Genomic DNA, 22,740 nt, shown 5'->3' with positions numbered 1-22,740 from the left:
TGACATCTTCTGGGATAGCAAAGTGAAATCCTTGACTAAGCAGAGCTCAGCGAGGTCAAGTGTTTTTGCGCCAGCCACACAGTAAGTCAGTGGCCAGCTGGCAATGAAGCGGACTTGTGTCTTGGCCCCCATGAGCTGGTGGGTAGAGGCTGGGAAAACGGAAGGGGGAGCTGGAAGGTAGGGGAAGTGAAGAACAGAGAGCAAGACGCGGGCAGGGCCCTGGGCTCACCTGTGTCCTGGGAGAGGCTGGCACTGTAGCTGTCACTCTCAGTGACAGTGACACCATGCTGGGATCCCACGGTGCGCCAGTCAGAGGTGAGGGTGCGGGCAGGCGTGGAGGCCTGGCACTTGGTCAGCGTCCACTGGCTTGAGTACCGGTTCCGGGTGCTGTGGGCTGACTTGACGTTCTTCCTGGACACTGGATCTGCAAACAGGAAGCGATGGCTAGCACGTCCGCTGAGGGCACTGAGGCCTGGGCAGCTGGCACTTACCAGAAGGGCAGTGCAGAGCCAGGGAAGAGGCATAAGCAGCCACAGAAGCTCCCGTGGGGAGGCTGAAAATGCTGTCTTTCCCAACCACATAGCTGGCCTCGGAGGAACGGAGCTACGGTGGTGAGGTGTGGGGGCAGTGGGTGGCATCCTGGTCCTCCCCACCCACCCCATCTTTTCCTTCTGCGGGGGGAAGAATGTCGCCTCCTCTCCTGCTGCCTCTTGTGCACTCATTCCCCATAGCCCTTGATGTGTTCTATCCTGATGTCCAGAGCTGCAGCGCTAGAGGCAGAAGGCCCTTGGAGAGCAAGAACACCCAACCCTCAAATGTCTAGGTAAGGCAACGGAGGCCCAGAGAGACAAAGTTAGCAATATACCCAAGGTCACAGCTAAGTAAGTCTTTAGTCAAGGTCTGTAGACTCTAACTCCAGTGCTCTTTGCATTCTTCCACGCTGTTCCTCTCCCACCTTTTTTTTTTTTTATTGCCTGTGCCCCATGCTGTGCCCAAGACACCCTGTGTGGGAAGAGGTCTGTCTCCCTGGGGATAAGGCATACTGGTGCCTGGCCGGATGTCAGACATGTCGATGAGGGGTCCTGTGCTCTGGATGAGGGCTGGGTGGTGCAAGGAGACACCAGTGCAGAAACTCTGCGGGTTGACAGCTTGGCTGAACTCAGCATCCGTCACAGGAATGGTGGCTTTGTCATCTCCTGGGGGAAGAAGGACAATGAGTAGGAGTCCTTCTCTTTGGACGTTGCGCATGTCTTTTTGTCTTTATCCCACATTGAGACCCAGAAAGGACAGAATAATTCTTTCGGCTAGAGGAGGAAACTTAGCCCTTGAGAGAAGCTTCAGTGAGTTCTGAGGTTGCTGAGTTGTTGGTGGGGCTGCTGCTAGAGCTCTGGGCACTGTTGGGAGGGCTGGTGGCTGCCCTTTGTGGGTTGTGGCCTGGGGGAGAGCGGGACAGAGAGCCTGTGGCTCTTGTCACTCACCCAGCTGCTTGATGCCCTCCTTGTCCTCGATGAGCAGCTGGACCCTGGGGATGTCAATGTGTAGCCGCGGGCCTTGGGGAGGCCCCTTCACAGGGGTGTCAAAACTTCGGTTGTTCTTGCTGTGGGGAGAAGGGCCAGTGGTGGGTGACTCAGCAGCCATGAGGGGCTGGAGGAGAGGGTTTAGCAGGACAGTGGGGTCTTAGAAGCCTGTCCTCTGCAGGGGAGGAAGCAGCCATGTGACACCTACCTTATCAACATTTCTGCCAAGCTCTTTGCATCTGCAAAAGAGTAGAGAGAGGGGCTCGGTGAGAATAGAGTCTGAGCAGGATGAAAACTGGCAGAGGCATGCGGGAAAAGGTAGGGGAGTTCCCTAAAACGGGACCAGAGCTGGTCTCCTGGGAAGAAGAGGGAGAAGTGAAAGGGCTTCCAAGATGGTCTAAAACACAATAAGGTCTGACTGCTCCTGGTGTGAGGTTTGGCTCAGGTCTGTTTTCCTTTCCTCAGATTTTTATCTAATATGGAGGTCCTTCCCAAAGGAGAGGGTATGTAAACTGCTCCATCTGTTTCTTGAATCGACTCTAATTAAACAAGACAACATAGCAGGCTGGGTATGGGTACCAGTGGAGGGTCCATCCTCAGTTGTCTGCTGAGAAGAGAAGAGAGTGAAGTTGAGGTGGTCAGTGGGCATCCCTAAATGACTATCAACCAAGAGACTTCATTTCTTCCTCTTGGGCACCTGTCCCCAAGAAGTCCATGGATGAATTGACAAAAAAAAAAAAAAAAAAAAAAAAGCAAAGGGCCTAGTTAATCCATTAGACCTCTGAGGAGAATGAGAATCATGAAACTAATCTGTAAGAATGAATCTAGCTCCATGTATATATCCAACCATCTACTCACCCACCCATCCATCCATCCATCCATCCATCCACCATTGATCCATTTACCTATCAATCTATTCATTTCTCCACCCACCCACCCAGTCATTCATCTATCATCTACCCATTCAACAATCCACTCGTTCAACCATCCATCCATCCATCCATCTATCCATTCAATTATCCATTCATCTACTCAACCATTCATCCAATCACCTATCCATACATCCATAAAGTCATACAATCATCTGTCCATCTTATCATCCATCTATCTATCCATCCATCTATCCATCCTCCAGCCATCCAAACATCCATTCAACTATCTATCCATCTACCTAATCATTCATCTATTATCCATCCATTCAAATATACATCCATCCATCCACCTACCCATGGATCCACACATGAATCCATTCAACCATTAATCTTTCCATCTATCGAATCGTTCATCTATCTACTCCTCCATCTATCTATACAGCCACCTATCCATTAAACCACCTATACATTGAACCTTTCATTTAACCATCTATCCAGCCATCCTTCCACCTATATATCTTTCCATCCAACCATCCAATTAATCACTCAACCATTCATCCAATCATCCATCCATCCATCCATCCATCCATCCATCCATCCATCCACTTGACTCCTAAACACACAAGGCAGTGTTAGTAATTCCCTCTTTTGTACTACTGTTGTGCCCTGGCTTCTCATGTTAGACTCTATAAACTCTATGAGGACTTGACTCATAGGAGTCCTCTATGAGGACTATGGACTCTTCTTTCATTCGTCTTTATATCTCCAATGTATGGAAGTATCTACAATACAGCAGATATTCAATAAATGTTTTCCGAATGAATGAATGACCATCTGTTAAGAAACTACTAGGTCCCAGACACTGTACTAGGCCCTGGGGAAATCAAGGTAAATCAGACCCATTCATGCCAGTCTATGGTATCATGTATTAGGACAGGGGTGATATTCAAAATATTTAACATCAGACACATTCTGGAAGCAACACAGTCAGAACTGAGCAAGGTCCTAGAGACCACCTGCAGGTCTATGCTTTAGTGGCCAGCTCCTAGAAGAATCGCAGGGATCCTGTGTGAGAGAAGGAAGATCCAGGGTGGAAGGGAACAACATAGAAATGTTTATTCTTTATTTTTTTTTTAACATTTATTCATTTTTGAGAGACAGAGAGAGAGAGAGAGAGAGATAGAGCACAAGCAGGAGAGGGGCAGAGAGAGAGGGAGAGACACAGAACCGGAAGCAGGCTCCAGGCTCTGAGATGTCAGCACAGAGCCCGACAAGAGGCTCGAACTCACGAATCACGAGATCATGACCTGAGCTGAAGTCGGATGCTTAACCGACTGAGCCACCCAGGTGCCCCTGACATGGAAATGTTTACATATTTAAACCAATATGGCTTTACCAGTGTGCACCTCTAAAATTCAGCCCTGGTTAGGTCAGGCACAGAGTCTTGGGGGCACAGAGGAGGAAGCAGTGAGAACTAAAGTTTCAGAAGATTGGAGTAGCAGCTCTCCCTTCAATGAGACACAGGTACACTCTCTTGCCCAGATGGTGCCATGAGCCAATGAAAGGTGGCCAGCGTGGCTGAGGGCCAACACTCCTTCCTGGGAAGCCCGTAGGAAACTTGCCTACCTCGGAGCCGCTTCAGCCGCTTCTCCTTCCTCTTCTTGCGAACGATGAAGAGCAGCGCCACCCCCAGAGTGGCCAGGATGACCGGGCAGCCAATGGTGAACAGCTTCTTCACATCATCCCCCTCACCTTGAGCAGACTTGATGGGAGGGATGGTACCTGAATGGGGTGAAGAAGGGAGTCAGATGTCCCTTATGAGTAGGATCTATACAGAGTCCTCCGGGTGGGGTAGCCCTTGAACCTCTCTTGCTGCCCTTGGTCTCATTCTGACCCCCACTTCCTGGCACAGAGCCCCAGCCTTCCCCTTTTGCCCTCCCCCACCCCCCAAATTCTGGTCAGATCAGGACATCCATGAACAATCATGTAGTTTCTATGCTGCATTATGAAATTGATGACTTCGTGGGGCTGTTTTAGAATTATCCTGAAGTCTTTCAGAGATAGTCTCCTTCCTGTTGGAGTTCAATGCTCATTTCTAGAGGGGGGACAGATGAGCTTAGATGCCCCCATCCAGCTCGTAAAATGGGGGAGGGATAGCGGGAATCTGAGAGACCACTGTCAGAGCAGTGGGATCCCAGGGTCTCTTCCCCAGATGGGAACAAAGCCATTCAATGCTGCATTGTCTCCTTGATCCCCCCCTCCCATGGGCAGTATCTGCTAACTTTGGGTGCCTGCACAGAGGCAGTAAGTTCTGCTGACATAGCCCTCTGCAAAGCCCCTCTTTTGCCTGTTTCAAAGCCTTGAATAAGAGCCATCTCCTTCATGAAGCTTCCTTGTTTGAGCCCATCCCCTTCTGCTACTGCTTTTCTTCGATTTCCTTAACGCACGGGTCGACTTCATTTACCTTGTGACAATGGATCTCTATGAATTCAGCCTTCCATGTACCTTTAATGTATGCATGCATGTGTGTGTGTGCATGATGTGCATGTGTGTGCATGCGTGTGTGTGAGCGTATGCATGTGTAGGAAGTGCCCCACGTGGCAGACACCAAACATCCACGTGCTCATCTACACCTCCCAGACTTCCTGGCAGTGAGATGAGAATCAGGTAACTAGTTCCGGACAACAGAGTGTGAACAGAAGTGACGTGCGTCACCTCCTGGCCAAGGCAGTTAAGAACTGGGGTGCCTCTTTTATCCTTCTCTTCTTGGTGACCTTGGAGGCTACCCATTCAAGATGGCAGAGCTAGAAGATGGTGGCCAGCCAACCCTCTCAAGGCGTTATGAGAGCAAGAAGCAGATCTTTACTGGGCTAAGCCCTGGAGCTTTTAGTGTTTATCTGTTACTGCAGCACAGACAGTCCCATCCTGGCTAATGCACCATGTTAGCAGAGGGTCCTCCGAGGGCAGGGCCTCAACTACACCTCTACATTCCTCTCCATCTCTCTGAAGCAACAGAGAGCAAGGACTGCACCTTCCAAGACTGTCTGTCTTAGTGTGACCCGTTTGCCTATCTGCAGGTCTGTATGGTCACGGGCGCACCTGCCCACCGGCCTGCCTGCCTACGGGTCTGCTGCTCCCTTCCCTGTCTCCAGCTTTTTCCTCCCTGTCTGTTTTTCGATTTGTCTGTCCTGTCTTTATGCATCTGCCTCTCTGCCGGCTTCCCTGGGGACACCTCCCCGCGGTCCGGGTGCTGCCCCTCCCACCCTCTCCGACTCACTCCCGTCGTAGTCCAGGGTGGCGAACTGGGCAGTCTCGTTGCCGCAGCCGGCGCTGTTGCAGGCCCGCATGCGCAGCTCGTACCACGTGGCCTCGCGCAGCTCGGTCAGAAACACCTCCCCGGAGCTGTTGGCCCGCAGCCCCTGCCAGGCCCAGGTGCCCTTGGGCCGGTACTCCAGGACGATGGCTGTGATAGGGCAGCCCCCGTTGTTCCAGCCCTGCAGGTTAAGCCGAGCATGCGTGGAGTTGATGTGGGTGAACAGGTGCTGGTCTTTGCTGAAGGAGGGCTCTGGGGGGCGGGGGGGGGGGGGGGCACAGGGAGAGAGCGTGGTTAGAGACCGAGAGAGAGGAGGAGGGTTCGTTCATCCGCGGGGGGGGAGGAGTACCCTGGGTCAGGGGGGCTGCAGTGGCTCTGGGGAACAGCGTTTGGCACACATGGGACTAGGGATGCCCCAGGGGACAGAGGAGGAGGGGGATGAGGGAAGGACCTGGAGAGAAGGCCTCAGCAGAGGAGGAAGGGATGTGGGGAGAAGGAGGAGGCTGTCACCATCGGCTACCCCGCCAGGGAGGTGGGGCCTGTTTCTCCTACTGTGATTGGTCAAGGTGCTATCCATAGGCCGGAACGCGGCTAAGCCCCTCCCCTCAGTCTCCGCTTCCCAGCGCCCTCCTTGCCTACCCCAGCCATCTTCCATCCCCATGGCCTGGGCCCATCTCTCCCCAGCTGGGTGATCGCTAAGCCTCACCCCGCCCGTGGGTCTTTGCCTCGATGATCTCGCTGATGCGCCCGGAGCCCACGCTGTTCTTGGCTGCCAGCTTCACCTTGTACCACGTGCCACACTTGAGGCTGTCCAGCTTGAAGGACCGCTCCCCTGAGCTGATGAACACATCCTTCCACTCTTCGCTGTTGTCCACCGAGTACTGCAGCACGAAGCCTGCCCGGGAGGTTTGCCTGGCTCAGGGCGGGCGTGGCGGGGCCTGGGACACCCCAACAGGCGTCGTGGGGCTGGGCTCCGGCAGGGGCAGAGTGGGGCCTTTGGTGATGGGGGGAGGGCCCATGCAGGTTGGACCCAAAGCTGCAAGGAGTTTTCCCGCTCTCTCTTTAGCAGCTAAGGTGGGGAAGGGAGCAGAATCCAGAGCCTTGAGGCTTAAAAGGGACCCTACTTAGACCCTGCTACTCCAGGGATGGTCCCCCTGACAGCGGTATTAGATCACCTGGGGGCTTTTCAGATCCCATCCCAGACCTCTTGAATCAGAATCTGCATTCTTTAAGAGCCTCCTGGTGATTCATGTGCTTATTCGAGGCCGAGAAGCACTCTCTGTCTACTGTTACAGATTTGGGAACTGAGGCCCAGAGAAGAAAACAGATCTCTCCAGGTTCACACAGCTCACCAGCAGCATTTGGGGTGGGCCGCCTAAACGTGGGATACCTAGGCTGGTGACTTTCTGTGGCACTTGGGTAACTTCCTACTGGTCCGAATTGCCCATCCCCCTGGCCATTGATCACTTCTGGGGCATTATGGGGACCAAGTGGTGGGAGTGGGTGAAGCCCTTCCCCTGCTCCTGGGCCCAGAGGTTCTTCCCCTTTCCCCCCCTCCTCATCCAGACCCCTCTCACCTCGGATGGAGCTGCCCCCATTGTCACCTGGAATCCAGGTCAGGGTGATGGATGAAGCGGAGGTTTTAGAGACAGTGAGGCGGGGCTGGTCCGGGGGAACTGTGAGGGAAAGCCACCAGCCCTCACCACAAAGCGTTAACATCCGATGACGGGGGCGTGGGGTCTCCCAGCTGCAAGTGAGGGCCAAGGCCTGGCTTTCCCACCCTCTTGGAGCCTCCCCGGCTCCCGCTCCTTCTCTCCATCCCTCCTGCCTTCTCTTCCATGTGGCACCTCTGTCCCACTGAGGGTCTGTCGCCCAGGTCGTTGGGGAGGTTGCCGGGGGGCCAGCCTTCCAGGGTCTTACCTTGCACCAGAAGGTTGACGATGATAGTGTCGAAGCCTCCAGTGTTGGTGGCCGTGCAGGTGTAGTAGCCTGAGTCCTCAGCCTTCACAGCACGCAGCAGCAGTGTGCCGTTGGTATGGATGAGCCGGTGCCCGTCCATGGACACAGGGATGGCCGAGTCTTCACTGCAGGGGTGGGGGGGCAGAGAGGGGTTATGGTAAGCACCCCCCTCTTCCGGGGGCCTCCCTCAGGACTGGAGGCACACAGGGCTGGGAGCAGAAGGAGGCTGGCTAGGCGGCCCAGGGCCCTTGGCTCTGCTCAGCACTTCCTGGGGATATCCCGTAACCCTGCCCTCTTCGGGCACCCAGGGAGGGGAGATGCTTAGCCGTCAACAGTGGGGAGCCAGGGAGCCCAGGCCTCCTGGGAGAGCAGTAGCCGTGCACCCGGCAGGGCCTCTGGTCAGCTGGAAGGTAAAGGCACCCGATTCTTTTCTTTAAGGCTCATCTACCACCCATCACTTGGGTCAGTCAGCCCTCCAGGGTCCCGCACATACCTGTCCTTGGTCCACTTCACAGCAGGGGCTGGATCTCCCACTGAGTTGCAGGGCAGCCGGACGTCTTTCATCCAGGGTGTTGTCACGGTGCCTCCGAATGAGATGATCTTCGCTGGGGCTACGGGGAGGAGAACGTGAGGGCACCCCACTCCTACCCACAATGCTGTACTGGGCGGCCTTTCTTGGGGCTCCCCAAATTTACGCATCAAGCCCCCCATCTCCTACCTGACCTCCGCTTTGAGCTTGGAGCAGGGGTGGGTGCAGGCAAGCTCAGATGGGAGTCATTGGTTCAACAAACATTTATCAAATAAATACTTGCTATGGGCCAGGTCTCCCATGAGGCTCTGAAGACTCACACAGTGAAGAAGATCTATTTCCTGTCCTCGAGTTGCACATTGTCCAGGACAGACACTTAAAAAGGATCATTATGGGGGCAGGGGCACGCCTGGGAGGCTCAGTCGGTAAAGCATCTGACTCTTGCTCTCTCAGCTCAGGTCTTGATCTCAGGGTCATGGGTTCCACGCTGGGCATGGAGCCCAACTTAAAAACATTTTTTTTTCCCCACGGGTCGAGAATACTACGGTAGGGATAGGTACAAGTAACCGTGGGAACCCACAGGAGGAATGGACTCCGCCAGCTCGGTGGTGGTGGAGGTGACAGCCAGGGAGGCTTCTGGAATTGGAAGCTTTACCTTGAATCTTGAAGGCTAAAAAGGAAGGCCCTGTGCAGGGAAGGAGAGTCATGGTGGGAAGAGGCAGCAGCACCGAGTAGGGGCCTGGAGGCCTGGGACCCGTGGGAAGTGTGAGGGTCTGCAAATACTCTGACGTGACCAAAGCCCAGGGTGGGTGAAGGGGGACGGGTGGTGAGTAGGAGCAGAAGCATGGGCGGCGGGTGGCGGGGGGGGCGCTCTGTCGGCAGAACAAGGAGGCTGGACTTCCTCTTGGGGTCATGAGGAGCCACCGGGAGCCGATAAGTAAGTAGTGACGTGTTCAAAGTAGGGTTGCAGATAAAGCCCCGGTGCCGGCAGAGGATGGCTTGGCAGAGGACGTGGCTCAGTGGCAAGATGGCGGCTGGAGCCGATGTAAGTGGGGCAAGAGGTGAGGGGCTCCAGGAAGCACCGGCAGGACTCGGGGAAGGACCTGGCTTTGAGGAAGCGATAGAGGGGGAGGGGACGACGACTGCCCGATGCCGGCTGGGTGCTGGTGCCCTCACAGAGACCAGGCACACGGAAGGAGGAGGAGGAGGAACGGGGATACTTCGCTCCCACTGAACCTGGGGTCGCCCGCGTGGAGTAACTGGGAAGCACCCAGATATACAAGTGTCCCACGGACACCGATGTGGGAGTCAGCGGCCCAGGGACGGAGTCACCGGGAGCAGGCATGTAGACTGACACAGGGCTGGCAGTAACATACAGCCACGGAGGAGAAAGGAACGTCCCCCGGGGTTGACAGGAGCACGCTCGGAGCACCAGGATGCACAAGCGGCCTCACGGAAAGCAAGAAAGGCAAAGACGTCAAGGGCACCCGGAGAGGGTAGTCGCGTCAGGTCCCTCTCAGACCACCGGGCCGTGTCACAGGTGTTAAGTTAACCAGGCCACCAAACGCTGTAGAGCTCCAGGCCTGGTGCTGCCACGTGGCTGGGGTGGGTTCCCAGGGCCCCAGGGCTAGAGACTCAGGTGGCTGAGGGAGGAGGCCGGCCCGAGAGGAAGGTGGCCTTCCCACGGAGGCCCAGAACCAAGGCAGAGGACTGAAGTGGGCTGGCAGCGGGTCGATCCCATGGCCTGCGGTCTGCACGGAGGGCACATCAGCTGCTGTGCGGCTGCCTCTTTGCTCCCGGGCCGGGGCCCCACACCTGTCATTCCCTGTAACGCGGGGGTGCATATGCCCTCATGCCATACTTCTGCCCAGGCCAGGGATTCGATGGGGGTGTTCCCTAAGAACAAACTCCGCGTGCAGCATCTAGCCCAGGGCCTCCTAGGTCTGCGCTCTCTTAAGTGTCCGTGCATCGAGTGAATCAGCCATCAGAGGCATTACCTCTAGGCTTTGAAACGACAAAGCTCCCTTTATGGCTCTCGGCCCCGTGGAAGCCGCGTACCCTGCCACCGCCCCCTCTGGAGGAGCCGAGCCTTGGGACAAAGGCTCTGCCTCGAGCTGGGAGTGAGGCTGATGTCCCTTCTTTCAGCCCTGGAGTCGAGTTTGGAGGAGGGACCGGGGCCCTCCATGCCACCGGGCCCTGAGTAGCTGCACGGCCTGGAGCGTGCTGTAAGGCTTTCTGGGAGTCAGGGGGCAGCAGAGGCCCAGTGTTGGCGGATGCGGGACAGAGGCGGGTGGCCCGCCAGCTCCTCTCGGCCAGGTGGCAGAGAGGGTGGAGAGAGACACCCCCTCTCTTGGGAGAGCCCGAATTCTAGAAGGGGGCTTCTGGCCGCTTCTTCCCCTCCGGCCTGCGCCGCTTACCCTTGCCCGCAGGCTCAATGGTGACCTTCTCGCTGCTGTTGCCCCGGCCGGCAGAGGTGACGGCGGCCACCCACAGCAGGTACTGTTGCCCACGGTTTAGGTGGGCGATCCGGTAGAAGAGCTGCTCTGGACTCGTCTCATACTCGCTCGGAGCCTGCGGGACAGGGGCAGAGAAGTGTAAAACCCAGCCTCCTGGGCCTCCAGCCTCCAACCCCAACCTTCTTTGGGGGACCTGGGCTCAGAGTAGGGGGGTGGGCCAGTCAGGGGGGTGGGGAGAGGAGGCAGGATCCTGCCTCGTTCGCCCTTTGTTGTTTGGGAGCAACAGTGAGCAGAGTCTGCACCGGGCTTGGCCCTGGGGGCTCGTGGGCCTTCTCTGGCGTGGTGCTGGGCCAGCCTCGGTTTACTTCTTTGGCCGACCCAGACCCTGGCAAGTGTGGCTGCAGGTCAGGGGATGTGAGTGTTTCGGGTGAGTGATGGAGGGAGTCCGGAGAAGGGAGAATGGAGGAGGGAGGGTCCCAGGAAGACCCCGGGGAAAGGGAGTCTCTGGGAAGAAACTAAATTACCGCATTTGCCTTATTAGGGCTGTAGACGGGCGCCCCCAGCCCGAGCCGGCTCCGCACCACCTCCCCGCCCCGCCGTCTAATTACCACTCCTTCATTCTGCGGGAGCAAACCGTCTGGGGGAAGAAGGGGTGGGAGACGGAACCCGGAAAGCTTCACGGGACAACACTTTATTAATGATTATTAGTGGTATAGATCACCGTATATATTTGTAGGTTGTATAAATCTATAAATTTTTTTTTAACCAAATGACACTTTTGACAAGTTGCCAACAAAACAATATCGGATCCCAGTGGTTTTACCAGTTGCTTTGATGAAAAGATTATGTTGCCTTGGAAACCAGAGGCTCAGATATTGAAATGAATTTGAGAAGGAGCTTTTGATAAGCGCTAGTTTGCAGACCTCCTGTCAGCCCCTTCCCTGGTCCAGGCGGGATGGGGCTGACTTTCATTTTATTTTTTGGTCAGCCGCGGGGAAGGGAAAGGAGGGCAGCACTGGGGCCTCTTTGAAATCAGGGCAGAAGTCTAGGGAGGGGGGAGCAGCCCCCGGAACAGATGGGGGGCCCTGAGGCCAGAGGGAGCTAATAATTAGTTATCTCTGCAGTCACGGGATCGTGCACACACATGCTCACATGCACGCTCACACGCACACGGACACGTGGACGCATTCATCCACATGCTGAGGGACAGACCTGCAGATAGAGATGGGGTCACAGAGGGACATTCTCTGTGCCCCACGGGAGGACTGAGGGGCCCGATGACTTATGGCAGGAGAAACCATCCTTTTTGGCCCCAGGCCATCTGCAGGGAGATGTTAGGAAGGAGGCACAGGCGTCTCCTCAATACGCATAGAGCTCCCTGGCAGAGTCTCCCTCTTGCCTCCCTAATGGAGATTTGGCCTTGAACCAGGGGGGTCCCTGCTGCAGACAGGTGCAAAGCCACCTTCAGCCCTGGTACTTGGGAAGTCTTTGCAGGCTATGGCACCCAGGGGACCGTGCGGGTACCTGTAGTTCCTGTCTGTGCACGAAGTGGGTGGTGTACTGGCTCCAACACCCGCCTGCCCTTCTTACCAAGCGTGAGTCTCACAGCTCATACACCTTTCTCTCTCAAGGCTCCCGGGGCCTCGGTTTCCTATTCTGTGAACTAAGAAAGCGATACTGCTCTGCCTACCCCGTGTGGTTACAGAGAGGCACAAATAGGCGAGGGCTGGGCGAGTCCTTTGTAAACTGGGACGCGTTCTTCTCCCGGCTCACTCTTCCGTGAGGATTGAGGTGTGCATGTGCACGTGTGGAGAAAAGACGAATGTGCGTGCTTGTGTGTCAGTGTGTACGTGAGCGTACGTTTGTGTCTACACAGGAAAGGTTTGGCTTCCCTTTGAAGGTGTTAGCTTCGAATCCAGATCCCGGGGTCTTCCTTTGAACCTGGGCTCCCCAAGAATCTCCTGAAATCGCTTTTAAAAACACATCACTGGGAGTGCCTGGGTGGCTCAGTCGGTTAAGCGTCCGACTTCAGCTCAGGTCATGATCTCGCGGTTCATGAGTTCAAGCCCCGCGTCGGGCTCTGTGCTGACAGCTCAGAGCCTGGAGCCTGTTTCCGATTCTGTGTCTCCCTCTCTCTGACCCTCCCCGGTTCATGCTCTGTCTCTCTCTGTCTCAAAAATAAATAAACGTTTAAAAAATAAATAAAAAATAAGAACACATCACTATACTCCCAAATAAAGTCCCAGTGGATCAAAAGTTAAAAAGAAAAAGGTAAAACTGTGAACATATTTGTCTTTCTAATCATAAAAATAAACGCAAAAATCACAAATGACAGTGATTCATAAATTTGAATTATATGAAAACAAAACCTACGGCACACCAAAAATTGTGTCAAAAGGCAAGCAATGAGCTGGCAAATAATTGCAGCCAATACGATTTTTAAAAAGGCTATTATCCTTCTATGTAAAGAGCACTCACAAATCAATGAGAAAAAACCATGAACCACCCAAATAAAAAATGGATAAAGGACATGAATTGACAATTTTACCCAAAGATGAAAAAAAAACCAGTCAATAAACATATAACAATAATCAACCTAACTAGTAATGAAAGGAATATACCTAAAACAGGACCCCTTTTTTCCAATCCAACTGGCAAAAATGAAACATAATATTTTGGATTAGCATGGGGGTAAGAAACAAATATGGACTTATTTTGCTGGTGGAAGCATAAATTGGTTCCAACTTTCTGAGGGGTAATTCACAAACACGTATGCACATTTTAAGAATATCCATATTCTTGGGGCGCCTGGGTGGCTCAGTCGGTTAAGCGTCCGACTTCGGCCCAGGTCATGATCTCACGTTCCGTGAGTTCGAGCCCCGCGTCGGCTCTGTGCTGACAGCTCAGAGCCTGGAGCCTGTTTCAGATTCTGTGTCTCCCTCTCTCTGACCCTCCCCCGTTCATGCTCTGTCTCTCTCTGTCTCAAAAATAAATAAACGTTAAAAAAAAAAGAATATCCATATTCTTTATGACTCAGGAATTACCATAGAAATTTACCTAAGAAAATGATAAAACATGTGCATAAAGACTTATCTGAAGAATGTTCAATGACATGTTATTTACAATGTTGAACATTTGAAAATAGATGAAAGAATAATGAGGGCACTAGTTAAATAGATTATATACATATGGGCATTCAAGGTCATGTCTGAAAAGAGTATGTGATGGTGTGGGAAAGTGCCTAGATATATTACATGGAAAACACAGATTATATAACATTATGTAAAAATTCATTTTAATTTTTTATTAAAACCCCCCCCATAATATACGTACAGATCAAAGGCTGGAAGGCTATCTACCAAAGCACTGCCAGCATTTATCTTCAGGGAATGAGTACAAGTAATTTCTACTCTCCTGTCTATTCTTTTATGTATTTACAGAATTTTGTACAATAAAATTGCATCATTTTGAGAATCAGAGAAAAACAACAAGTGTATGAACACGTTTGGTACAATTTCTAACGGGACTCCCTGCAGTTCTGGCTGCCCCCAAGGGCATAACTTGCGGGAGCCCACGCCAGATGCGGTTCCCGTCTATTCTCAGGATTCCACACCCTAGTACGTGTGCATACATTAGACTCACGTGCATTGCCTCTAACCTCACACTCACACCCGTGGTTTTGCCCTGTCACATGTACACGCCTGTGTCCTCACCCCCAGCGCTCACTCCTAGGTCTCTTTCATAAGCGAATTTGTAGTGCAGTTGTTTGGAATTTGGAGTATATTTGTGCAGAGCGGTAACCTCACACATCACACATCACACATCACACAATGTGGTGGTCAGGTGTCTGGGTCCCTCGCTGAGGGCAGTTCCTCCTCTATAAGGTGGCTGAACTGAATGAAGTTCTCATCGCACAGGCCCCCTGGCCCCTGTGTGCCACTGTCAGATAGGAACCGTCCCCAGGAGAGAGGAGCTTCCTACGTGCTTGTGCTCAGGACATGAAGAGAAGCAGGGAGGGCCCCAGGGTCTCCAGCAGGGCACGGGACCCAGGAGCTCCGTTCTGGGGGCTCGTGAAGCCTGAGTTAATGAGGAGGCAGCACTCATTTGAAAGGCTTCATTGTCGGAGGAGGAAATGACCGCACAAAACCAAGCTGGAGAATGACTACCCTCTCCCATCAATTCATGAAGGGAAACTTGCCCAACGTCTAAGGCTTTACAATTGCCAGGCTGCTCGTAATTCATTCATCAAACATGCATTTAGTGACAATGATGTTCCAGGCACAGTGTTTGGCAGCTGGGGGACCCAGAGATGAAAAGATGCTGCCCTTGTCCTCACAGGGCCCCACGGACCAGCACAGGAGACAGAGAAGTGAGCAGCTAATTGCCATCAAATGCATTCAGTATATGACAGAGGATAAAGACCATGCCACGGCAGGGGTCAGCAGTGGCAGAGGCGTGGGCTGGGAAAAGGCACAGTGGGCATCCAGAATGGTGATAAGCTTAGGATGTGTGTGGGGGTGGGGGAACAGAGGGAGAAGGGAAGGAGGGGCAGACAGCACGGCTAAAACATCGATTGGAAAGTTGGCACAGACACCCAACAATGGCAGCGCATTCTCAATGTCCAGACCCCAGGGCCCCGCATTTCCTCTCCTGGGAACACACCCGACAGTACACACGTGTATGGGTGTGCACAGCAGTGCCGCAAGGAACAGCTCCAAACTGGAACCTACCCAAATGCCTATCAATGGGTAGTGAAATGGATGAAACAATTCTATACAGGCACCCGGTGGAAACCTATACAGAAGTGAGAGTGAATGATCTATAACCACACCCAACAGTGTGGAGGAAATTCACAAGTTCAAAATAATGTTGAGTAAAAGAAGTCAGATTAATGGTATGAACTTCACTTATATAATGGACATAAACAGGCAACGCTAATCTGAAGTCAGCATGGTCGTCACCCTGGCAGGGGAAGGGTGGTGACCGGGAGGGGCACAAGGAGGTCCTCTGGGGTGTCCTGATGTCGTGTTCCCTGCTCTGGGTGCTGCTTGCCCAATGTGCTAGGAGATGTCATGGAGCCGTACGCCCACGATATGTGCACTTTTCTGCATATGGGCTGGTGGCCGTGAGGATGGAGGGGAGGACGCAGAGTCACTAAAAAGCCCACATTTCTGGGCTTCTCCTCTGGCAAAAGAACTCTGGCCTCACTGGTACGGAGCTGGGCCACCAACTGCTCAGAGGGTAACTCAGAAAGACCACAGGAGAGCAGAGCGGAGCTAGAGATGCTTCCTGGCTGCCAGGAGCTCATCCGCAGATGCTCGGGCTGCTGTCCCATCCCAAGCTGCTGGCGGAGGGGGAAGCTGGCCACCTCCTGCTCCTTGCTGCCTGCCTGAGATGTCCTGAGCACATCTCCCGGCTACTACTCCCGCACACCCCTGGTGCGCCCCGCCCCCTCCCCACTAGACTGGACACCCCTTGAGGGCAGGTGCACCTGCTCAAGTAACTAGAACGGCTGTGCTCCAGAGTAGCCCCCCAGCAGAACTCAGTGCTGGAGAGGCTGGAGATCGGGAAAGGTAGAGGGAAGGATGCATACTATGGATAGGCATAGTCTATGGATATGCATATCCATAGGACTGCACTGTACTCCCAGCTTTGGGCAGATATTGAAGTCTGAGTCCTCTCCCCAGCAGTGAGGCCCAGCCCTGGCCCAGAGAGAGATGCCCTTGCCTTCCTTCTACTGTCTGCCATTTTCCTCCTCCCTCCAGTGGGCTCCAGGCTAAGGAGGCCGCTCAGGACAGAGCTCCAGCAGCCCTCGGAGCCCAGACCATTCACGCTGGAGCGTGATTCATTTCCAGAGGCCATGGACCAGGCAGGCCCCAGTCACCAGCTCTGGGGCCTGATAGAACCTTCCTTGGTCAGCCAGACCAGAAGACCAGAAGAGCCCAGGCCTTGGTCTCCCTTTCACATCTGCTTGGTGGTGACCGCCTGACTCAAAGAAGCCTCCAGGGGTTGTGACCACCTTGCAGCCCCTGGATCGGAGGACTGACCCAAGATGGGCACCAGGTAAGGCTTCAGCTGCTCTTGGGTGACCAGTGCCCATTCTTATCCATGAATTTAGGTAGAAACATGGACATAAGCAGCCCCCGGGTTTGACCCGGAAGCCAGCTGGTCTTCAGGGTACTTTTCCCTTTCTCCTGTCCCTCTCATCATTGGGCACTGGGCCCACTTACCGGCTGGCCGGACCCAGGGCTGGAGCAGAAGATGGTGTACTTGCGGATCACCCCATTGGGCTTGGCTGGGGGGAGCCAAGAGACAACCACACTGCTGGCGGACGAAGGGACAGCTTTGATGCCTGCAGGGGGACCTGGAACTAAGTAGGGAGAAGGCCAGGTCAGTTTGGAGAAGGGAGGAGGTTAACCTTTGGGAAAGAATAACATGGTGGGGAGAGGGAGGCAGATCAATCTGGGAGAGCTTCCTGGAGGAGGCATCCTGGAGCCATGGTTTAAAGGGGGGAGGTTCCAGCATGGCAAACAGGTAAGGAGAAAGGTGATCATTTGGGGCTTGTAACAAAGTTTCCAAGATGAAGGCATTGGGAAGGGCCAGCTTCAAAACTGTTTGGCCAGAACCAAGGACTTAGGACACTCAAGAGAGAAACAGAATCCATGGGGATTTCACATTGATCCCTAGGAACTTAACCTGCTTCCTCTCCCAACGTTCAACTACTAGCTTGTATACAGACCAAACATATATACTGGTCACTTTGCTCTTTGGCCTGTGAGCTCCTTGAGGCTGGGGGCTCCATGGACTCACAGAGTGGACTGTGTCCTGAGGGTCAGGGGCTGGTGTCAGCCAATGGGTGACAGGGTTTCCTGCCATGTGCCCAGGGCACTGCCCCTGGGATGCTGTTTAGGCCCTTTCTGTTTTTAGGAGGGCAAGTCTACTTGAGAATTGGCCGGGATATTCATCCTAAGGGAATACCAATTCATATGTATTCTGCCCTCCCACTGTCCCCATCTCTGGTCCTGCCTGGCCCAGCTGGGTCCCAGGGTTCTGCTTGGGAGACTGGAGGCTTCCTGTTTTCAGCTCCCCTTCATCTGTCCCTTGAATTGCTGTGCACTTGTCTTCCCTCCTGGGAGCTTTATATGCTCCTTTGAGGACAGTGATGGCATCCTACTCAACTCATTTTGCCTCCCTGAGTCTCAGTTTCCCCATATAGATGATGGACATAATAACAACCACATTAAAGGTTTGTAGAGACAGTTAGTAATAATTAAAATAAAGCACCTGGCACAGTGCCTGCCACATAGAAGACAATAAACGGTGACAATAATCAGTTTTGCTCTAGCATCTACTGTGATTTTTAAAAAAATCTAGTAAGTGGTCAACAATTCTAGGCTAAATAAAATGACGATCCATCATGGCCATTCATCCAGGGGCCTGAGCCCTCCCTCACAGCTACGGCCCTGATATCCTGCTTCTGCTAGTGTCTCTGCATGCTGTGGAGTGCAGGGGGCCACGGGTGGCCACTGGGGCTGGCCGGTGTGCTAACTCAGGTTCAGATCTTTTCCGTCCTTGCTCACTTCTTTTCTCAGCAGTAATCGAGAGGGGTATGTTGATATCTCCCCCATGACTGTGTATTTGTCTATTTTTGTAGTCCTGTCGGTCTTTGCTTTTCTATATTTTAAGATTATGTTATTAGGTTCACAACAAATTCGAAACTGTTTTATTTGACTAGTAAATTGGGTCTTTTATCCTAACAGAGTGTCTTTCTGTATCTCTAATGATGCCTTTAATCCTTTCACATTGAACCTTTCTCTACCTTTATGTCTTAGGTGTCTCCTATGAACAGCACATAGTTGGGTTTGTTTCATTGCTGGATGAGTCTGACAGTCTTTATCCTTTAATTGAATAATTTAGTTGATTTATCGTTAATGCAATCACTTATATGTTTGGGTTTAAATACCTCAGCTTATTAAATAGTTTTATTTTCTTTCCTGCTTTTTTCTTTTTTTTGAATCGAGTCTTTTAAAAAATACTTTATTCCCCCTCTTTATTAGATTGGTTATTAGACAGCCTTTTAGGGGTTACTCAACGTGAACCTTTACCAAAGCCTAACAACATTAATTGGCACCTTTTTTTTCCTCTCAGACAATGCAAGAGACTTCAAACTTCTTACCCAATTTCTATGCCTTTGTTGTATATTTTAGCCACACACACACACACACACACACACACACACACACACACACATACACAGATATTAGACCCTCCCCAAGATGATATCACTGTCATCATCATTTTACACAGTCAGTATTAATGGAGATTTACTCATACATTCACCATTTACTCGTTCTTTGCTTCTTGCGTCATGGAACTCATAGCTGGGATCATTTTCATTCTAGCTAAGGAATAATACCCTTTACTATTTCTCTAGAGCAAGTATGTTGGTGATACATTTTCTCAGTTTTTGTCTGAAAACGTCTTTATTTCATTTTAATCTTGGAGAGTATTTTGGCTCGGCATAAAATCACAGGTTGACAACTATTTTCCTTACACACTTTATACCTCTGCATTGTTTTCTGACTTCCGAGGCTTCCACTGTTTCTTGTCTTGTTTTTATTATTCCATTGTTTCTGATAAAGCAGCGGTTAATCTAATTGTTGGTCCTGTGAAGATAACTGGTCTTTTTCGCTTCGGTTGCTTTTAGGAATTTTCCCTTTGCGTTTCCTGTTTAGCAGCTTTATTGCAATGAGCCTAGGTGCGGACTTCCTTAAGTTATTGCTTGTGGAGTCTGCAGAGTGCTTTTGGCTTTGGGGATGGATGTCTTTCATCAACTCTGAAAAGTTTTCAGGCATTTTATCTTCTGCCCCGTTCCCTTTCTCCTCTTCTTCGGGACTTCTTCTCACATCCTCTGTGCCCTGGATATTCAGAATGTGGTCCAGTTGTCAGCAGAAGCGTCACCTGGGAGCATGTTAGAAATGCAAAATCTCAGGTTCCGCCCTAGACCCTACCGAATCAGAATATGAATTTTAATATGACCCCCAAGGGATTGGTATGCACAGTCAAGTTTGAAAATCACTGCTCTATCTCTGACTTGTTCTTTTGTTTTCCGTTCGTTTGTCTTTCTGAGCTGCTTTTGGGTCTTCTGATCTGCCTTCCAGTCTACTAGTTATCTCTCCAGCTGTGTCTCATTTGTTATTAAATCTATCTACCGAGTCCTTAATTTCAGGTTAATAGTTACTCTGGTTTCTAGATTTTCCATTCGATAGTCTCCAGTTCTCTTAAAATTTCAATCTTGTTAAGAATAACTATTTGAGGGGCGCCTGGGTGGCGCAGTCGGTTAAGCGTCCGACTTCAGCCAGGTCACGATCTCGCGGTCTGTGAGTTCGAGCCCCGCGTCAGGCTCTGGGCTGATGGCTCGGAGCCTGGAGCCTGTTTCCGATTCTGTGTCTCCCTCTCTCTCTGCCCCTCCCCCGTTCATGCTCTGTCTCTCTCTGTCCCAAAACTAAATAAAAAAAAAGTTGAAAAAAAAATTAAAAAAAAAAAAAAAAGAATAACTATTTGAAAGTTCATATTTGCTAAAACCTGTGTTTGGACTCCTTGTGGGTCTGTTTCTTTTATCTGTTTCTTTTTTTTCCTGCTTTTGTTCACGTTGTTCCTCATAGTTTTTTACTGGGTGCCAGACACATCATTTGCAAAATTGTTTGTAGAAATAGTTTGAGGCCTCAGATGATGTAATCTTCCTAAAGGGAGAATTTGTGTTTGCTTCTGACCTGCAATCTGGGGTTACCTTACTCTAACTTCCAGGACTGAGATGATTTGAAGCTGGGCTGTGTACTTCTGGTGCACCTTTAATCCTACAGTGCTGCCCTCATGGTCTCAACTCAAAGTGAGAGGGACCCGCCTGCCCCAACAGGCCCTTGACTCCAATCCACGGCTTTCTAGTGCTGCTCCGATTCTCAGCCACTGCGTCCAGATTCGGCAAATGTCCCCCACGGGGAGCGCGGTTCCAAATGCCAGGCTCACCTCCTGGGCCTCCACTCTCCCTTGGATCCTGGCCCAGTAATTCTGCACTCTCCTGCCAGCTCTCTGATGCCTTCAAGCAGGTGTTTTAAAAAATATTTTATCCGGATTTCCTAGTGTTCTCAGCAAGAAGGAGAGTGGGTTTGAGTCACATAGTCCACCGTTACTGGAAGTGTAAAGCCTCTGACGCGTCTCTCTGAGCTTGTCTCCACCTCTCCCTCCACCTTCCCCTCCTGCCTCCCTAGCACACACCTTCTGCTTCTCTGCCTAGATGCCCACAGGTTCTAACAGGCTTCTCTGAGGCCAGTCCTCATCCCTGCCCCCACCCCCAGCCCCTTCCTGCCATCTGTCGTCCACGCTTCTGTGAGGGTTACCTTCCTGCAACACAGGTCCAGTCAAGCCTCCTCTTTGGCTAAATATCTTTAAAATGGTTTAAAAGCCAGCTCAGCCTTCACTCTGATTTGGTATCCCCAGGGGAGTTGGGGTGTCAGCAAGAGGCTTTGTTGCTCATGAACAGCAAAGTCCAGTCAAGTCAGCCTGAGACCAAGTTATAGACTGGGGGATTCGGACGTAAGAAATGAGCTTGGGGGCGCCTGGGTGGCTCAGTCGGTTAAGCGTCCGACTTCAGCTCAGGTCACGATCTCATGGTCCATGAGTTCGAGCCCCGTGTCGGGCTCTGTGCTGACAGCTCAGAGCCTGGAGCCTGCTTCGGATTCTGTGCCTCCCTCTCTCTCTGCCCCTCCCCTGTTCATGCTCTGTCTCTCTCTGTCTCAAAAATTAAAAAAAAAAAAAAAAAAATAGAAAGAAATGAGCTTGAATTTATTTGACTTTGTTTTCATTTTATCTTTTAATTTATTTTTGGTTTTCTCTACCTTTCCTGCTCATTTTTTCCTTGGAAACATGCAAAATCCTGAGCTGGCGGTGGGGTGGGGAGGGGAGCAGGCAGGGGGAGGTAGGTAGGGAGTCACAGTGTCTTTGGCTATTCGTCCAAGCTCCCATGGCAGAGCTGGAGCCAGAATGCGGGCCTGTCTGCTTCCCAAGTCAGCCGGAAAGAGCTGTAATAACTGCCATCGACACAATGGGAGAACCGGGAGGAGGTGGGGCCGGGCTGGTGTAGTGCCCGCTTGTCTGCCCGCCCATCGGCTGTCGTTCTTTCCTGATCCTTGGGGACCCATGCCCCTCCGTCCCTCAGAGAAAGCCGTCCCCATCACCTCCACCAGGGGATTCACCATACTCGGGGGAAGTCAGCCGCGATCATTCCATTCCCCTTTCAGTGACTGGCTTCGCAAGACGCACGTTGCCCCAGGGTGGCCAATGGGACATGAGGATAAATCTGTTGAGGAGGGGTTTCTGGGCCGGTTTTTATTCACTCCCCGAGAGAGGCAGGCCCATAGGAGGAGGCCACTTCTCCGACTCTGAACTCGGTCTTGTCTGCCGTGATGCCGGGAGCCGCGGGAGGGACAGGTGACGTGCCGAGGACGGGGGCCCACGGAGTGAACCAACCCTGTGGAGCTGCCTCCTCAAGACCTCTTGTTACGTGTGATAATAAATCCCCTTACTGCTGAAACCTTTTTTTTTTTTTCTTTAACTTGTATTACTCACAGCCCAAAGCTTCCTGTCTCCTACAGAATAGAGGATATGGAGGCAAGAAGGTCTTCATTTGCCTCCGAGGAGCTGAGTGACATTCAGCAAGTTGCTTTAGCTCCCTATGCCTCACTTTTCTCACCTCTAAAATGGACATAATACGTACCTCACAGGGCTACTGGCAAGGCTCAGCCACGCTTATGACCACATGTGGTACACATGTCAAGTGTGGCCGCTGTTCTGACGAGACCTCATCTGACAGGGGATTCCTTCTGGCCCGGGGGCCTCCCTCTGGGGGGCACTGAGCCTCTCCGGGGTGCCTGGGTCCTCCCAAAGCAGTCACTTCACTGCCAGCACCTTGGCAGCCATTAGACACCTGCTGTTTGCTAGCACCGCACGTTTTAGAAAGGATTTTGCAGTTAACGTGCTTCTTGGGACAACCCAAAGAGGCATCACTGTCCCCATTTTATCACGAGGAAACTGAGGT

General features: G+C 52.2%; 1 protein-coding gene and 1 long non-coding RNA gene across 3 annotated transcripts in view; one reads left to right on the top strand and one right to left on the bottom strand.

Moving 5' to 3' along the window:
* Positions 1-22,740, bottom strand: part of DSCAML1 (DS cell adhesion molecule like 1) — a 348,919-nt gene that overhangs the window by 3,237 nt on the left and 322,942 nt on the right. The window contains exons 20-31 of the mRNA XM_053900429.1: positions 16,877-17,016; positions 10,608-10,761; positions 8,155-8,272; positions 7,623-7,786; positions 7,280-7,378; positions 6,409-6,597; positions 5,667-5,954; positions 4,016-4,171; positions 1,726-1,756; positions 1,479-1,597; positions 1,044-1,196; positions 230-424 (exon numbers count right to left, since the gene is read on the bottom strand). Coding sequence (XP_053756404.1) covers positions 230-424; positions 1,044-1,196; positions 1,479-1,597; positions 1,726-1,756; positions 4,016-4,171; positions 5,667-5,954; positions 6,409-6,597; positions 7,280-7,378; positions 7,623-7,786; positions 8,155-8,272; positions 10,608-10,761; positions 16,877-17,016 — 1,806 coding nt within the window. The remainder of the gene's footprint in view (positions 1-229; positions 425-1,043; positions 1,197-1,478; positions 1,598-1,725; positions 1,757-4,015; positions 4,172-5,666; positions 5,955-6,408; positions 6,598-7,279; positions 7,379-7,622; positions 7,787-8,154; positions 8,273-10,607; positions 10,762-16,876; positions 17,017-22,740) is intronic.
* LOC109278585 (uncharacterized) lies at positions 5,815-8,509 on the top strand. 2 transcript variants are annotated; one of them, XR_008421290.1, is made up of 5 exons: positions 5,815-5,916; positions 6,387-6,608; positions 6,998-7,121; positions 7,269-8,071; positions 8,177-8,509. It is a non-coding gene; the product is annotated as an uncharacterized LOC109278585 (long non-coding RNA). The 2 variants fall into 2 exon arrangements; XR_008421289.1 differs by having other exon boundaries at positions 5,815-5,928.

This window comes from Panthera pardus, unplaced genomic scaffold, assembly GCF_024362965.1.
Source record: "Panthera pardus isolate Hobbes unplaced genomic scaffold, ASM2436296v1 HiC_scaffold_12, whole genome shotgun sequence".
NCBI classification, from domain to species: Eukaryota; Metazoa; Chordata; class Mammalia; order Carnivora; family Felidae; genus Panthera; species Panthera pardus.
Note: the sequence above shows the minus strand (reverse complement) of the source record. Positions and strands in the feature narration are given on the sequence as shown.